Source organism: Oncorhynchus keta, chromosome 11, assembly GCF_023373465.1.
Source record: "Oncorhynchus keta strain PuntledgeMale-10-30-2019 chromosome 11, Oket_V2, whole genome shotgun sequence".
In the NCBI taxonomy this organism is placed as follows: Eukaryota; Metazoa; Chordata; class Actinopteri; order Salmoniformes; family Salmonidae; genus Oncorhynchus; species Oncorhynchus keta.
In genome coordinates, this window is record NC_068431.1 from 46,193,634 (window position 1) to 46,210,830 (window position 17,197).

General features: G+C 44.5%; 2 protein-coding genes across 2 annotated transcripts; one reads left to right on the plus strand and one right to left on the minus strand.

The window, feature by feature from the left end:
- The first annotated feature begins 4,910 nt into the window (after nt 1-4,910).
- On the plus strand, nt 4,911-7,008 carry LOC127906232 (astacin-like metalloprotease toxin 2). The gene is given in 3 exon segments (XM_052457530.1): nt 4,911-4,987; nt 5,111-5,358; nt 5,565-7,008. Coding segments are annotated over 3 exon segments (675 nt in total). The 3' UTR covers nt 5,915-7,008.
- Nucleotides 7,009-10,372: 3,364 nt separating this feature from the next.
- On the minus strand, nt 10,373-16,434 carry LOC118390370 (potassium channel subfamily K member 4-like). Its single transcript, XM_035780857.2, has 8 exons — nt 16,203-16,434; nt 14,159-14,253; nt 13,552-13,816; nt 13,320-13,437; nt 13,063-13,223; nt 12,753-12,939; nt 12,022-12,164; nt 10,373-11,820 (listed from the first exon to the last, which is right to left on the minus strand). The coding sequence occupies exons 3-8, from the start codon at nt 13,738-13,740 to the stop codon at nt 11,188-11,190; spliced, it is 1,431 nt and encodes a 476-aa protein (XP_035636750.1). The 5' UTR covers nt 13,741-13,816; nt 14,159-14,253; nt 16,203-16,434; the 3' UTR covers nt 10,373-11,187.
- Nucleotides 16,435-17,197: the final 763 nt, after the last annotated feature.

Genomic DNA, 17,197 nt, shown 5'->3' on the forward strand with positions numbered 1-17,197 from the left:
AGCCTCTTTATATTAGCGTAATCGGCGTAGCAACAATGAAAAATCCTAGGTCTACGGTAGTCTAATGTAGCGTCTGCCTGACTCACTGGTGTAGTTTAAAAAAAATACGACCCATGTATTGAAAAATAAATGTTGTCATCATAACCCAGGCCATATAGGTCCTATACTATTTAGATCATTCTCACTACCAACATGAGAAAGCACAGTAACATTACCTGGTTTATTCTTGTATCTAATATCGAATGATATACTGTCTCTAGGCTACAATGCAAACCAGTAATATGCCATAATTTATTTAATTGACAGGTTTCAGGGATTTCAATAGAAATGTAAATGTGTAGCCCACATTTGAAATGTTAAATAGTTGGATCGATATAATGCCTAGAACTACCCCGTAGTTGGGCCTACAAACTTCCATAGAGGCTGCTCTTTGGATTGCTTATGCAGCTTGATCATTTGTAGGTCTACTTAATTTCTGAGGTGGCTATTTGATTATGCAATCCGCATTTACTTAGGCTACACAATGTAAATTATGCACTCTTCCCAGTCCTGTCATACCTGAGTTCCTAATTAATAATAGGCTTCAAGTGGTTTATTATACGCCAATTTACCAAATTCATTAGGCCGACATTCGTACTTTTTTGTAATGCAGTGGAATTCATGTTCCCCTATGGATAACACCACACCATAGTAAATCACACAGCGTTTAGGATGGCATGGAAAATGTTTGCAGCCACGCTTTGTCAACTCGGTCTTGTGACACTAACCCGGCTCACTCCGCTACAGGCCCCACTCGTCAACTGCTACACCGAGTTTTTGGATCGAGGCGAAGGAAGTGGGGGTCAGTGGATGACTGTAAGGAGATGAGAAGTGCTAGAACCGGAGTCTCGAATCCGCTTGGTAACATAACCATAACCTGGCATCGAGAGAGGAAGGGAGAAGGGTGCGCGATCTCCCTGGGCTCGTGCAATGGTTTCACCAAAATGTACCGACAACCCCTGTCTCGGAAAATTCCTTTTAAAACACAGATCAGTTGAAAACTGGAATTATTGAGTAGTATTTGTTAAAATAGCTTATCACGAGGAACACCTTATGTGGTAGTCTCCTATCATAACACATAGGCCTATTTGACATTAAATATGCTTTAATCAAACCCATCAATCATAAAATAATTACGTTATAATAATGTACATTCATGTGTTAGAAGCACTACGGTAGCATATATGGTATGTTTAGACGAGATGTTGTTGGATTCAAGGTCATACATGGACTCCTCATGTGCTACATTGGAAAAGGGCTGCATGATGTTTTAGTCAACCTCGTGTATCTTATTACTGTAGCCCAGTCATCCAATTGTTTTCAATACTTTTCATCCCCTCACCCCCTACACTTGTAGAAATAAGGTGCTATCTAGAACCTAATAGAATAACCCTTTGAATAACCCTTTTTGCTTCCAGGTAAAAACCCTTTTGGGTTCCAAAATGATTATATGTGGAACTAAAAAGGGTTCTCCCAGGAACCAAACAGTGTTCTCCTATGGTGATGGACGAAGAAGCCTTTTGGAAACCTTTTTCCTAAGAGTTAATTACGTTATATGGGAGCCAAGGGAGAGGTTTGTGGGTTAGTGTTGGGGGTCTGCTGCTAAATGGTTATAGGCCAAGTGCAGAGATATAAAGGAGTTTCATTATTTACTGATTTTAATTGGCAGGGTGGCTTCAGCCTTTTCTTGTCCATCTAAGGTTAAATAACCAAGAGTGAACTGAACAAATGGGGAAACGGGTCATAGTTTAAATGGGGAAACGGGTGAAAGAGAGAGACCCTCAAAGTGATCAAGTTGTTTTGAAAAAGGCCTTGTCGCCTGAGGAAAAGTTCAACCTCTCTATAGGAGACACCTCTGTCGTGTCGGGATGGAGAAAGAATCATCTTAATTTTACTCGTCCAATAGCCAAACACACATAACTGTTACATGGCATGTCACATGACATGTCTTAGTTATTATTGGATCATTGTGGAATAAGACACCTGCTGTCACCATTGCACAATTTACAGTCAGCATTGATTTTGAGTGCCAACAATTTTAACTACATCAATGGTATATGTTTAGAAAGAAGACCGAGATATTTGATCATTTATTTTTAGATTTACAATGTCAGGGGATCTGAATTGCCGCATTTATTAATTGTACTATTTCTTAGTTGTAGTCGCTTTAATAACTTCGACATGTACATATTACCTCAATTACCACGACTAATCGGTGCCCCCGCAAATTGACCAGTACCCCCCTGTAAATAGTCTCGCTATTGTTATTTTGCTGCTGCTCCTTAATTGACTTGTTACTTTTAGTTCTTATTCGTATTTTTTTTTTTTTACTGCATTGTTGGTTAGGGTCTCATAAGTAAACATTTCATTGTAAGGTCTACCTACACCTGTTGTATTCGTCGCGTGTGACTAATACATTTTGATTTGATTCGATTTGATTGATATTGTAGCGCTCTCTGGTGGTATCTTGATTACATTGCCAGTATATGTGCCAGCCTGTCTGTGGTGACGTCTACGTTCGTGTTGTCGAGCGCAAGGTCACAGACTTTACTGCGCATGCAGGCTCAACAGTTTATCAGTGCCACCACGAAGTCCGAGAGTTCATCAGTCAACCTTTAGACCTAAATACCGAATAGATTCGGATAGCAGCTAATTCATTCTGGTGCCGGTCATGGCAAAGTTTTAATTTAGCGCATTAGCCTTTAAAGTAAGGTTGTTTCAACATTTCTAAATTTACTTTTGATATGATAAAAACAAAGGCCATTTACTAAAAATATTAGGACATTATTTACGAAACAGTGTGGCTTGTGCTTTTTATCATCACTTTGGGTCTACAGTACACCCAGTGTGTCAGATGCATGATTAGGCTATAGAAATGGGATCGGCAGATGCGGTGGATTGAGACACATCCAATGCCAATGAACAGATATCTCTAGCTTAAATTGACGGATTCTTATGGGGATTTGTATTATTCTGCTAATGCAGTGAAAGGTGACAGAGCCAGAGCTGTGTTTGTCAGACCATGAGACATCCCGAAAATCAGTCCTCTCACAAAATCGTCTGTAGAACGGTTTGGCCTACAAATAATTACTACAAACAAATATCACCCCTCTATGGAAAGAAGACTCTCACTAACATTACAATCCTAGACTCAAGGGTGTTTTAATCAGTAAAGTGCTGCTTTACAGTTCAGATTTATGTTAATATGTTAAATGCACCTAATTCTGGTAAAATATTCAGCACTTAATTAATTTATTAATGCATTCTATACATTAGCTGTGTCTTCTTTAATAATTATTTTAATGTCTGAATGAAAGCTTTGCCAACTTCCTACTCCTAAATGTCCAACTTTACTTAGAAATTGTAGATGCCTAGTGTTTGTAATCTGATGAATTACATTTTAAGACTATTCAAGAAAAACATAGCTATCGCAACTCCACAACCTGTCCTTGTAGAACTATATACCCTAAAGCAGTGTTTCCCACGTTGGTGTCCTCGAGTACCCCCAACAGCAGCAGCCCTGGACAGCCACACCTGATTCAACTTGTCAACTAATCATCAGGCCCTCAATGAGTTGAATCAGGTGTGCTTGTCCTGGGCTACAACAAAAATGTGTGTGTTGTTAGGGGTACTCGAGGACTGGAGTTGGGAAACACTGTCCTAAAGTATCCTAAGTCAGTGACTGAATGGATAAGTGAGATTACTGCAGTTATCCCTCTACTGAAAGGCTTGTTTTTAGGCCCAAAGTGTTGACATAAGGCCTAAGCCCACTCCCTGTGTGGTTGTATAAAATCTATCGTCTATCTCACACACCTGCTTACACCTGATCCTCTCTGAGCATCTCCACACACTGAGGGAACATGGACCAGAGCCTCATCTTCACCATCTCGACCCTGCTGCTGCTCTCCCCTGGTAAGAGATGTAACCTTCAGCACTGCTGAGCTCCTATCTTAACTCAAATCACTCTTGTGTTCAGAATCCCTCACTCACTCTGAGATTGTCTCCCCTCCAGGAATGGCACATTGAGGAGGTCTTCACTCGAAATGTACCATACTGTTCGCTGCTATATAACAATCAAGTCTACTGTATATTGAACATTTACATATGATTAGTCCAAATTACAAACCCTAGACGCAATGTTGAACTAGCAAGAAAGATTGAAATACTGCGGAGAGACAGCTTCCATATATAACCGTATACTCCTGTTCAGATGTCACGACTGAAACGTGAAACACATTAGACATCGCTACAAAGATCCTTGAGGCAAACAAATATGATTTACTCATAAGCTAACAAGTCAGTATCTGATTAAGATGGCATCTACAACCCATATCTTCATTATGTGATCCACTCAACTCTTTGCACCAAGGGATGAACCACATGCTAATGGAGGGAGATGGACCAGAAACGTGATGAAGTTTTGGGACAACGAGCAACTACTTCAGATGGAGCAAATCCTCATCTGGACTGGAGGAGGTGCCATATATCATAGACCAGTGGTAGGAAACCCTGTTCCTGGAGTGCTGCAGGCACTGCAGGATTTTGTTCCAACTAGGCACTCCACCTGACCAACTGAGCTAACTGATCAGTTCAGTGAATGCCTAAATTCAACACACCTCTTCCAGGTCGGATAAAGCAAAGAAAATGAATCCCCTGCGACATTCCAGGACCAGGGTTGCCTACCCCTGTCATAGACTATTACTTCTGTAAGGGGAAATCATTATTGGATTGTTTTTATAAAGTGTGTTATTAAGCCATGATCACATATAACCTGAAGTTATGATGTAATAACACAAGTTATGATGTAATAACATAAGCGAGGCAGATGTTCTTCATCGCACATGACTCTGAAAAGGCTATTATTGATGGCCATGAAATCATTTCACACTAGAACCTGCATTCGCTGCGTTCCCTGGAGTGGCCACATCGACGTTCAAAGTAAAACTGGGTGAGTTGAGAGCCACTTTTTGCAGGTCAAACCCCAGCTGTGCACTGATGTAAAAACCCTTCGGGCGAAGGCTCGACTGCAGCATGCTGTTGAGCTCCAAAGTGGATATCGCTCCCCTTGTAGATGCTGGTCTCTACTGGGGAGAAATGGAGCATAACAGGAACTTTCTCTGGATGTGTACCGCTGGGTCTACTACGGCATCGTTCCGCATGAGCTCCTCCACGCACTGGGCTTCTACCACAAACACACCAGGAGTGACAGAGACCAGTATGTCAAGATCAATTGGGAATATATTCCTCAAGGTGACAAGTTTATTGCCACACCACACAGGACATACACACACACACAACAGTGCAAGAAGGAAATTGAAGGTGAATAGTGGTTTTATGGTCAGTGATGCACTAACACCAGTTGGGAAGTCCAGAGTGGTGGACAGAAGGGACCATGGGTGAGAGGTCAGGTTGTGAGTTGGAGTGGAGGACAGGAGTTTACAGATACCCCAACCTGCCCTCTTGGGAACAGCTAAAGCACAGTCCATGTGGGGGTTCTGCTGCTCGCTGGTAGAGCCTTTAATTAGCTGCTCAAGGTCAGATGACCCAGGCCTGGAGTGAGTTCCAGAAAGACCCCGAGCACAGAGGTGGGAATTGTCCTCTATCCCTGGACAGTAAGGTCAGGCTGAGGTCGGGGGTTACCTCAGCTGTAAGTCTGAGCCAGGGAGAGGGTTTGAATGGTTCATGTCTGAAGGTTTTTTTCAACTTTGTCTCTCTTTTATTTTTAGGACTGCCTTCTCAATTGAGAAAGAGGGGGAAAAACACCCTTCCCATTCCTGACTCCTCTGTGAACATAGGACAGAGGCAGGATATGTCTCACATCCAGAGGATCAACAACCTACAGTATATCAGTGAGTATGAACTACATGGGGTCTAACAAATTATGTATATCTTCTTTACAATTTACTTCCCAATTTGAATTTCCTGTTGCATACATTTTTGGACATAGAAATGAATGATATGTACCCATTGATTCTTGAAGAATATACTTATAAATGCCTCATGAGCTTCATTCAACTGTCATACCCTATCATAATCCAAAATGTAAGCTTCAACGTAGTATAGCCTCAAAACTAGATATTTCGGATGGTCAGTCCTTGCATTCTTAGCTCTGTCTATTAATCACGGTACTCCATTCTGCTTGTTTGTTTTATCTGTCGTCCCAGTTGCCTAGTCAACGCCATTTTACCTGCTGTTTGTTGTGCTAGCTGATTAGCCTCGCCTACTGTTTTTAGCTAGCTTTCCCAATTCAACACCTGTGATTACTGTATGCCTCGCGGTATGTCTCTCCCAAATGTCAATATGCCTTGTATACTGTTGTTCAGGTTAGTTATCATTGTTTTAGTTCACAATGGAGCCCCTAGATCCACTCTGCATACCCCTGTTACCTCCTTTGTCCCACCCCCCACACATGCGGTGACCTCACCCATTACAACCAGCATGTCCAGAGATACAACCTCTCTCATCATCACCCAGTGCCTGGGCTTACCTCCGCTGTACCCGCACCCCACCATACCCCTGTCTGCGCATTATGCCCTGAATATATTCTACCATGCCCAGAAACCTGCTCCTCTTATCCTCTGCCCCCAACGCTCTAGGCGACCAGTTTTGATAGCCTTTAGCCGCACCCTCATACTACTCCTTCTCTGTTCCGCGGGTGATGTGGAGGTAAACCCAGGCCCTGCATGTCCCCAGGCACCCTCATTTGTTGACTTCTGTGATCGAAAAAGTCTTGGTTTTATGCATGTCAACATCAGAAGCCTCCTCCCTAAGTTTGTTTTACTCACTGCTTTAGCACACTCTGCTAACCCTGATGTCCTTGCCGTGTCTGAATCCTGGCTCAGGAAGGCCACCAAAAATTCAGAGATTTCCATACCCAACTATAACATCTTCCGTCAAGATAGAACTGCCAAAGGGGGCGGAGTCGCAGTCTACTGCAGAGATAGCCTGCAAAGTAATGTCATACTTTCCAGGTCCATACCCAAACAGTTTGAACTACTAATTTTGAAAATTACTCTCTCCAGAAACAAGTCTCTCACTGTTGCCGCCTGCTACCGACCCCAGTCAGCTCCCAGCTGTGCCCTGGACACCATTTGTGAATTGATCGCCCCCCCATCTAGCTTCAGAGTTTGTTCTGTTAGGTGACCTAAACTGGGATATGCTTAACACCCCGGCAGTCCTACAATCTAAGCTAGATGCCCTCAATCTCACGCAAATCATCAAGGAACCCACCAGGTACAACCCTAACTCTGTAAACAAGGGCACCCTCATAGACGTCATCCTGACCAACTGGCCCTCCAAATATACCTCCGCTGTCTTCAACCAGGATCTCAGCGATCACTGCCTCATCGCCTGTATCCGCCACGGAGCCGCAGTCAAACGACCACCCCTCATCACTGTCAAACGCTCCCTAAAACACTTCTGTGAGCAGGCCTTTCTAATCGACCTGGCCCGTGTATCCTGGAAGGACATTGACCTCATCCCGTCAGTTGAGGATGCCTGGTCATTCTTTAAAAGTAACTTCCTCACCATTTTGGATAAGCATGCTCCGTTCAAAAATGCAGAACCAAGAACAGATACAGCCCTTGGTTCACTCCAGACCTGACTGCCCTCGACCAGCACAAAAACATCCTGTGGCGGACTGCAATAGCATCGAATAGCCCCCGTGATATGCAACTGTTCAGGAAGTCAGGAACCAATACACGCAGTCAGTCAGGAAAGCTAAGGCCAGCTTCTTCAGGCAAAAGTTTGCATCCTGTAGCTCCAACTCCAAAAGTTCTGGGACACTGTGAAGTCCATGGAGAACAAGAGCACCTCCTCCCAGCTGCCCACTGCACTGAGGCTAGGAAACACGGTCTCCACCGATAAATCCATGATTATCGAAAACTTCAATAAGCACTTCTCAACGGCTGGCCATGCCTTCCGCCTGGCTACTCCAACCTCGGCCAACAGCTCCGCCCCCCCGTAGTTCCTCACCCAAGCCTCTCCAGGTTCTCCTTTACCCAAATCCAGATAGCAGATGTTCTGAAAGAGCTGCAAAACCTGGACCCGTACAAATCAGCTGGGCTTGACAATCTGGACCCGCTATTTCTGAAACTATCTGCCGCCATTGTCGCAACCCCTATTACCAGCCTGTTCAACCTCTCTTTCATATCGTCTGAGATCCCCAAGGATTGTAAAGCTGCCGCAGTCATCCCCCTCTTCAAAGGAGGAGACACCCTGGACCCAAACTGCTATAGACCTATATCCATCCTGCCCTGCCTATCTAAGGTCTTCGAAAGCCAAGTCAACAAACAGGTCACTGACCATCTCGAATCCCACCGTACCTTCTCCGCTGTGCAATCTGGTTTCCGAGCTGGTCACGGGTGCACCTCAGCCACACTCAAGGTACTAAATGATATCATAACCGCCATCAATAAAAGACAGTACTGTGCAGCCGTCTTCATCGACCTCGCCAAGGCTTTCGACTCTGTCAATCACCAAATTCTTATCGGCAGACTCAACAGCCTCGGTTTTTCGGATGACTGCCTTGCCTGGTTCACCAATTACTTTGCAGACAGAGTTCAGTGTGTCAAATCAGAGGGCATGCTGTCCGGTCCTCTGGCAGTCTCTATGGGGGTGCCACAGGGTTCAATTCTCGGGCCGACTCTTTTCTCTGTATATATCAATGATGTTGCTCTTGCTGCGGGCGATTCCCTGATCCACCTCTACGCAGACGACACCATTCTATATACTTTCGGCCCGTCATTGGACACTGTGCTATCAAACCTCCAAACGAGCTTCAATGCCATACAGCACTCCTTCCGTGGCCTCCAACTGCTCTTAAACGCGAGTAAAACCAAATGCATGCTTTTCAACCGATCGCTGCCCGCACCCGCATGCCCGACTAGCATCACCACCCTGGATGGTTCCAACCTTGAATATGTGGACATCTATAAGTACCTAGGTGTCTGGCTAGACTGCAAACTCTCCTTCCAGACTCACATCAAACATCTCCAATCAAAAATCAAATCCAGAGTCGGCTTTCTATTCCACAACAAAGCCTCCTTCACTCACGCTGCCAAGCTTACCCTAGTAAAACTGACTATCCTACCGATCCTCGACTTCGGCGATGTCATCTACAAAATGGCTTCCACCACTCTACTCAGCAAACTGGATGCAGTCTATCACAGTGCCATCCGTTTTGTCACTAAAGCACCTTATACCACCCACCACTGCGACTTGTATGCTCTAGTCGGCTGGCCCTCACTACATATTCGTCGCCAGACCCACTGGCTCCAGGTCATTTACAAGTCCATGCTAGGTAAAGCTCCGCCTTATCTCAGCTCACTGGTCACGATGGCAACACCCATCCGTAGCACGCGCTCCAGCAGGTGTATCTCACTGATCATCCCTAAAGCCAACACCTCATTTGGCCGCCTTTCGTTCCAGTACTCTGCTGCCTGTGACTGGAACGAATTGCAAAAATCGCTGAAGTTGGAGACTTTTATCTCCCTCACCAACTTCAAACATCAGCTATCCGAGCAGCTAACCGATCGCTGCAGCTGTACATAGTCTATAGGTAAATAGCTCACCCTTTTTCACCTACCTCATTCCCATACTGTTTTTATACTGTTTTTATTTATTTACTTTTCTGCTCTTTTGCACACCAATATCTCTACCTGTACATGCCCATCTGATCATTTATCACTCCAGTGTTAATCTGCAAAATTGTATTATTCGCCTACCTCCGCATGCCTTTTGCACACATTGTATATAGACTGCCCATTTTTTTCTACTGTGTTATTGACTTGCTAATTGTTTACTCCATGTGTAACTCTGTGTTGTCTGTTCACACTGCTATGCTTTATCTTGGCCAGGTCGCAGTTGCAAATGAGAACTTGTTCTCAACTAGCCTACCTGGTTAAATAAAGGTGAAATAAAAATAAAAATAAACATTTGAGAGTGCTCACATTTCTCCAGGGCCATCACTCAGCTTTTTGCCAAAAACAGAGGCGGGAAGGTCCCCATTGCTATTGTTTAAACTACAGATTGCCCCTTTAAGTGTTCATAAGTGCAAATGGTTGCTAAGACATAATATATGTTTTTCTCATTTCACGTATGTAGTTATTTAATTGAGGAACTAAGAGAAGAAGGATGTCTGCAATATAATTCTCAATGACTTGTTATTCCTGCTCATTGTGTCCCTGTGTATACATTGTCCTTAATTTACTGACAGTCATGTTTATGAATGTATTAAACTTGATAAAACCTTCGCAATAAAACAAATCACTCTGAAGTTTGTTTTTCGTCTTCCTCAGGAAAATAATAAAAATGCTGGAAAATCTTTTTTTAAAGGTTTATTTTACATGACAGTTTTGTGCAATACATTTGAAGAATAATACTCAGAACAATTTATACAATGGCATATGCTGTACACAGTGCACACATGAGTAAAGTCAGTACTGTAATACTTAGGCTAGGTCATGCAAGACCTGATGTGGTTATTGGCAGAGACAGGATTTACTCCTGCCTTGAATTGTCCTATTATAGACCAAAAGCTTTGTTTACTAAAGTTTGGTCTCCAGACATTTGGGGCAAATTCATCATGGTAGAGTTATTGTCGTAAGGCATTTTTTCCCCCGTAAAGACGAAAGCAATAGGGATTGATTCAGAGTTAGAAACTGTGTGCTTCACTGCAGATTCTATCCAGAGGAAACAGGGCTGTGCAGTTCCATGATTGCCCAGTAGGGAGTGCTCAAACAAACATGAGGGGCACGTTAAAAACGTTATTAAAACCCTACCAAGGCAACCTCAGGTCAGGTCAGTGTGGTGACGGTGATTAAATTTTGTTAGGATTATTTGAATAAGTCACTTTACTATTACATCAAGGCCGAGTCCATATTAGAATCAGGCATATTACGACATACACACACTCAAACTATGTTTAGAAAACATGAACAGTGCAGTGAATAAAACATATCTATCAGGTTCAGTTCTTCTCACAACACTCCTTCTTTTTCTTCCCTTCCATCCACTTTCAACATGCTCTGGAAACAAACCCCCCCGGTTAGTCAGATTGTTAAGCTCTCCCAATGGGAGAATTTGGCTGCCACCAGTAGAGTTCCTGTTCATTTACCTGACATACAAACTCACGCTTGAGCATTTAGTTCATCCATCCTTTGGTGGAGGGGGCGGGGGATTTTCAGGGGGTATGTCTCCATTTGGCTCTTTTTTCTCAGGCTTGGTAGGGCTGATTTTGGGGATCTTCTCTGGGGGTGGTCTTCTGGGCCGTCTCCTCTTGGGCTTACGTGAGCGTGCAGAGATGGGCTGTGCTGAATCCAATAGGGGATCCAAATGTAATTTCCCACTCACTGCGTCTGAGGACTCATCAATGTATGCCAGATTCTCTCCAAAGTAGTCCAGAGGCTGGGAATACAGGGCTTCTGGGAAGGCGTTCTCCTTATCGACAACCTTCTCTTTACCCTCTACTACCCGCTCCGACTGTGTGGCCTCTGACCCTGTCTCAGACCCTGACCCCGACTCGGAATCGTTCGAGGAGTAAGAGTATGAGGACGATCCAGTCTCTGATTGGCTGTTCAGCTGGCCATTCCCCGTCACCCTGTCCCCCTCCCCAGGGGCCCTGGTCCCAGACACATGACCCGCCCCATGGCCCCGGCTGCGAGGACCATGGCGATGCTTTCGCCTCCGTCGTTTGAAGGGGTCGTCTGGCATGCGGAAGTCCACGGACATGTTCTGGATGTTCTGACCCCAGTCAGTGGTACGGGCTCTGAGCTCCTCCATCTGGGAAGAGAGAGAGGAAAGAGATCAAATCAAGTTACAATTTATTTAAAGTGCATTTAATAAAAGTCACAACAGAAAAAAGAGAGTTGATGAGAGAGGAAGGGAGGATCATAGAAGAAAACAAGGTGGCTGTAGGTGACATCAAATGTATGGTGCAGCCCATTTGCTTTAAGCTTGTACTCTCCCATTCCGGCCCCCCACCTCAGCCCTGGTCTTCTTGGACAGGACCCGAAGCCAGTTTGCAATCATGGACAGGATAGAGGCAAAGTAGGCCAGGCCCAGCAGGATCCAGAACCACACCAGAGGCTTGTACCAGTGGTCTTTCCCACCATCTCCGCTATCACCTGACAGAGATAAGCAAGAGGATAAGGATAGATAGGGGTTTACAAGTATAGACAATGGAGAATCAGCAACTTTACACGTCTACAGGTTAGTTTACACGTGGAAGGCGTGCTGTTAATCTCACAAGAATGAACATTACAGACTACGTTGCCTGAAAACTTGAATAAAGGAAGTGGCCAGTTTGGTGACTGACTGTATTTTATCACTCCTGACCGGACTGTTTAGTGCCCTAACACTGACTTGCCTCGTTAAATAAAGGTTCAATACAAATTAAAAACACAGTGGGAACTACATCTGGAGAAGCAGACGAGTATGTGTCTGTGAAATGAAAAGAGGTTTAACAATGAAAGAGTTTCAGCAATGAAAAGAGAGTTTCAACAATGAAAAGAGAGTTTCAGCAATGAAAAGAGAGTTTCAGCAATGAAAAGAGAGTTTCAGCAATGAAAAGAGAGTTTCAACAATGAAAAGAGAGTTTCAACAATGAAAAGAGAGTTTCAACAATGAAAAGAGAGTTTCAACAATGAAAAGAGAGTTTTGACCTTTTGAGACAGATTCCTTGACCCAATCCCAAAATGCAGTGGTGAAAGTACCTGCAACATAGTCTCCAAAGCCCACTGTAGTCAGAGTGATGACAACAAAGTAGGAAGCCTCCAGGAGAGTCCATTTCTCCACCTCCTGAAACACCAGCGTTGGCACAGCAACAAAAATGGCTACCCCCAACAGGATGGAGAGGACAGCTGAGATGACACGAACAATAGTAGGACTGACCTTCCATTTCTGAGGGAGAGAGAGGAAAACATGAAAAAGAGGAATGAAAGAAATGAAGAGACTGAAATACTGATAGACTGAAAAAGACAGAGGAAACACGTTCAGCCAAACAGCTACTGTTGAGTGTCTCACCGCTAAGATGAACTCTATTTTGAGGATGGCCTTCCTTAGCCCAGTCCCCAGATGGTCTCCAACTCCAGCCAGCAGGATACCAAACAGAGGGATCCCCACCAGGGCATAGAAGATACAGAACAGCTGCCCCCATTCCGTCTTCGGGGAGATGTTCCCAAAACCTGAGGATGATGGGTTGTAGAGCTTTAGGATTGGGATAGGTAGAGTCAGTGTGTCACAATTGAGTAAACATAGGGGAGATCAGGCTGCTGACCTACCAATGGTGGTGATGATGGTCCCAGAGAAGAAGAAGGCACTAGCCAAGTCCCATTGGCTGGTGAAAGTAGAGGAGTTGCTGCTAGGATCCACCCCCGTTCCCACTGCATCTGCCACTTCCTGGGATGGGAGACATAGTCAGGTCAGGAAGTGAGTTAAAGTGAGAGGGAATGACAACCTGAAAGCCTGATATCCCCGTCATATGTATCTGTTTGTTCTCTTTATGTAATGTACCTCTATGAGAGCCTGCAGGATGTCTGGGCTGACGCAGGTGTAGTTCTCCAGGAACGATCTGCGTGTGTCCTGCAGCTGCGTGTGCTGGTCCTGCTCACGAGGAGCCTCTAGGGCCTGGAACACCACAGCCCCCAGCACTAGGTACAGCAGCACCCCCGCCAGGATACACAGGAGGGTGGAGCAGCGCATGCTCGCACCTTCGTTCAGCCCCAGAGAAGAACGCTTCTTCCCCCAGCTGCCCTGGCTGGTGTGCTCTGGAGCCCAGCTGCAGAACAAACAGACAACACAGCGACCTCATGGAAACAGATCCACATTAGCTTAACTGCAAGGTAATTATTAACCGGGAAACGAAACATAATGCAGACTGAATCCCCTACCATATTACTGATCGGAAACCTATAGAGATGTTGCTAATGGTTACACTACATGCATAGGCTACTGTATACTGTCTGATAAGCAGGAAGGAACCTGACAAACCTAGTGTTGTTTGGGTGGCATCAGGGATGTAGTATACATTCAAACCAGGAATGGACATGAACTCTACCGGAGATGTGTCTGCGTTAATGATCATTACTATCCACCCCATTCCTCTTCACCCCTCGGTTACCTATCTCGCTACTTGTCTTTCTCCCTCTTCCAGCTGCGCCTGATGATGGAGTCTCTGGACCCGTAGCTGCTGGGGGTGGCCGTCAAACTCAGAGCCTGGTGTCGAACAAAATAAACATTATGTAACTGGACTGACAGGCATGGAAGAGATTCCTAATTCATCCATGACAACATTACAAAGATCATATTAAAGATCATCAAACTACAAACACAACAATTGCCTGTTCAGAATAGTTCATTGTATGTTCTCCATTGATGAAATATATTCCCTACATTACTGTTTGCCAATGAAAACATGGGCTTCCACTGGTACATTGTGCTCTTCGTTGTGAACACAACGTTACCGACGACATACAATGAGCTGCAACAAGACACCCGTGTAGGTGCTTGCTGTCAACCAAAACCCTGTATGAAAGATGCATCTGTTGTATGCTCTCTCTCTAATGGATCACATTGAGGAGAGAAAAGAACATGCACATTCAATAAACATTAAAAAGACAAATAGAGGTGTGCGTCAGCAGGGTGGGGTAGAGCATGAAGTAGGTGTGTGTGTGTGTGTGTGTGTGTGTGTGTGTGTGTGTGTGTGTGTGTGGGAGCGTGCGTGCGTGCGTGCGTGCGTGCGTGCGTGCGTGCGTGTGCGTGTGTGTGTGTGTGCTATGTCTGTCCATTAACACAGGGGAGAAATATTGTTCTCTACCAGGCATGCCACACTATTAGCAGACTGTGTGAAGAAGGAATACCCCATGACTCTTAGGACCCTGACGTGACAGAGCTGATTTAGTGTAATGTCCTTCCCAAGAGCACATTGGTATTTATTGTCATGAATCCTGCCCTGAAGGCGGCTCTGCAGAGTGGTCACTAGCTGGCACAGCCACAAAGTCATCAAATCTCATTTTAAACATAACCCTAACCTAAATTAAAATGAAAAAGCACATTTTTGTTTTTATTCGTTTTTACGTTGTAGCTGATTTTGAATTTGTAGCTGACCCATCTAACGGAAAACACTAGGTTCTGTTTCCAGATTCACGACAATAAACTTCAACCTGATTCCCAAGCCGCCTCTAATGGTGAATGGTTGGGGAAATTACTCATTTCGATTTCTATTCAGCCCAGGTTAAAGACTCCCGGGGCACACTAATACTGTACAGTTAGTTACATGTAGGTGTCATTTAGTCGCAATATTTTTCCTCTGTCTGATTGTCTTTACTGAAATTGTGCAGTAGTAGGCCTTTACTTCAGTACGTATTGTATTTGTGTGACTGTAATATATTACATCTGTGCTATCTCTCCTTCTCATTTTAGATGTAACATTGCTTTTGCAGTCAGCAGCTCCTCTGGCCCTGATTCAACCTGAGACCAATAGGCTGTCACCCACACAGGGAAAGGTACACTACCCAGCCAAACAAATTCAGCAGCTGCTCAGGATACACAAACAAATGCACAGACAGACAAGCCTGCATCCTTACGTGCAGCTATTTTGCACGTGTACACCGATCAAAATAACTGCCCTTCAACCCTTTGGCCATGTGCATTAGCTGACATCTTCCTTATTAGGGTGACAGTCACATTTCTATACAATTACCAAAGTTGCCGAAAGGCCTTTCCAGTGCAGGCAAATAATCGTTTAGAAACTTTTAACAAGGTTTACTTTGAATTGTTCTTAGTTACAGTCTCTCCAGTTTAATGTAGTACCCTACTCTCGTGTGAACATGTCATCCTTGAGATACTGAAGTTAAGTGGCTTTAATGCTCAACGTGTTACCAAGCCATGGCCCTTGTAAGGTATAGATACTTCACACACAATACAGTCAGAATGCCTGAGAATACATTCTTAAATCACACAGATTGCAGTTAAAATGGGGTAAATGATCTGTTTCAAGGAAACAATTGCAACCAATAGCAATTACAATGCTTAACACATATAAACAGCAAGTCCCCATCGGCCCATAATATCTATCAAACAATAAAACATGAATTATCTCATCCAAGGAACGCAGGATTCTGGGGTCTCTAACAAACGGGGCGAAGCCTGTGGTCATCTCTTACCTCGAAATGAACGATCTTAAAAATCCAGGGTATCAGCAGCTATAGGCAGGGTCTCTTTCACACACTCACACACTAGACACAAAACACTAGACACCGGACACTAGGATAGTAAGTGTGCATAAGCGTGTGGGATAGGCTGTTGCTGAGAACCAAAGAAATGAAAAGATACTCCATCAAACTGACGCCAAGAAAAGAGAGGGAGAGAGGTGAATTAAGAGGGAGAAGTGGAATGAGTGGGAGAAAGGGAGTGAGAGAGATGAAGGGAGGGGTCAATGCAGATACACTAGAGCTAGAAAGGGATTTTTTTGGTTGTTTCCTCTACCCTGATTTGGATTGCTTGGTTTCTCCAAGGAAATAAGCATAGAGTAAAAAAAGGATATAGAATATGCTAAGCAGCACCCACTAACCTGATTACCACATTGTGGTCCACATCGTGTGAGTGTGGTAGTAAGCATTTCCACTATTCAGACTTACAGTGTAACACTTATTCCTACTTGTGCAATATACTGTAGTGGTGTAGCTCTGTGACTCCATGTGCATGAGCAGTTATCAGTATCAGTGTCTCAGTCTGACAGTGCCAGGATGAATTCCTCTCGTGGCGTTTACAAGAGGTCTGCTAGCGGTACACTGCCGACTCTGCAATGGGCAGAAAGCTCCCCCTCTGCTACCCTCAGCAGACCCCCTCCAAAGAATCCAGCCACTCCCTGGAACTGCTGCTGCTGGGTTTGATATATGCGGTGTGCGTGTGTTTGCGTGGGTTTCTGTGTGTGGTGTGTGTGCAGCTGCAGGGTTGTGGTTATGCTTCCCAGGGGTATCCCGCTGATGGGACTGAGCTCCCAGAATTCCCCAATCAAATATTTCATTCTTACCCCTCTCCTATCTTTCCTGTATATCTTTCTTCCTCCATTCCACTGCTTTCCCCCTCCCTGTCCCGCCCCTCCTCTTTATCTTCCTCTGAAGCCCAATTGGAGGAGTGCCAGTCTATTTCTGCATCC

Excerpts from the sequence above, each read along its gene's own strand:
- LOC118390370 (XM_035780857.2), bottom strand. The coding sequence starts at position 13,740 with ATGCGCTGCTCCACCCTCCTGTGTATCCTGGCGGGGGTGCTGCTGTAC. Across the intron at positions 12,165-12,752 it reads CTTTGGAGACTATGTTGCAG|GTGATAGCGGAGATGGTGGG; the intron begins GTACTTTCACCA and ends TATCTCTGTCAG. Across the intron at positions 11,821-12,021 it reads CCAAGAAGACCAGGGCTGAG|ATGGAGGAGCTCAGAGCCCG; the intron begins GTGGGGGGCCGG and ends CTCTCTTCCCAG.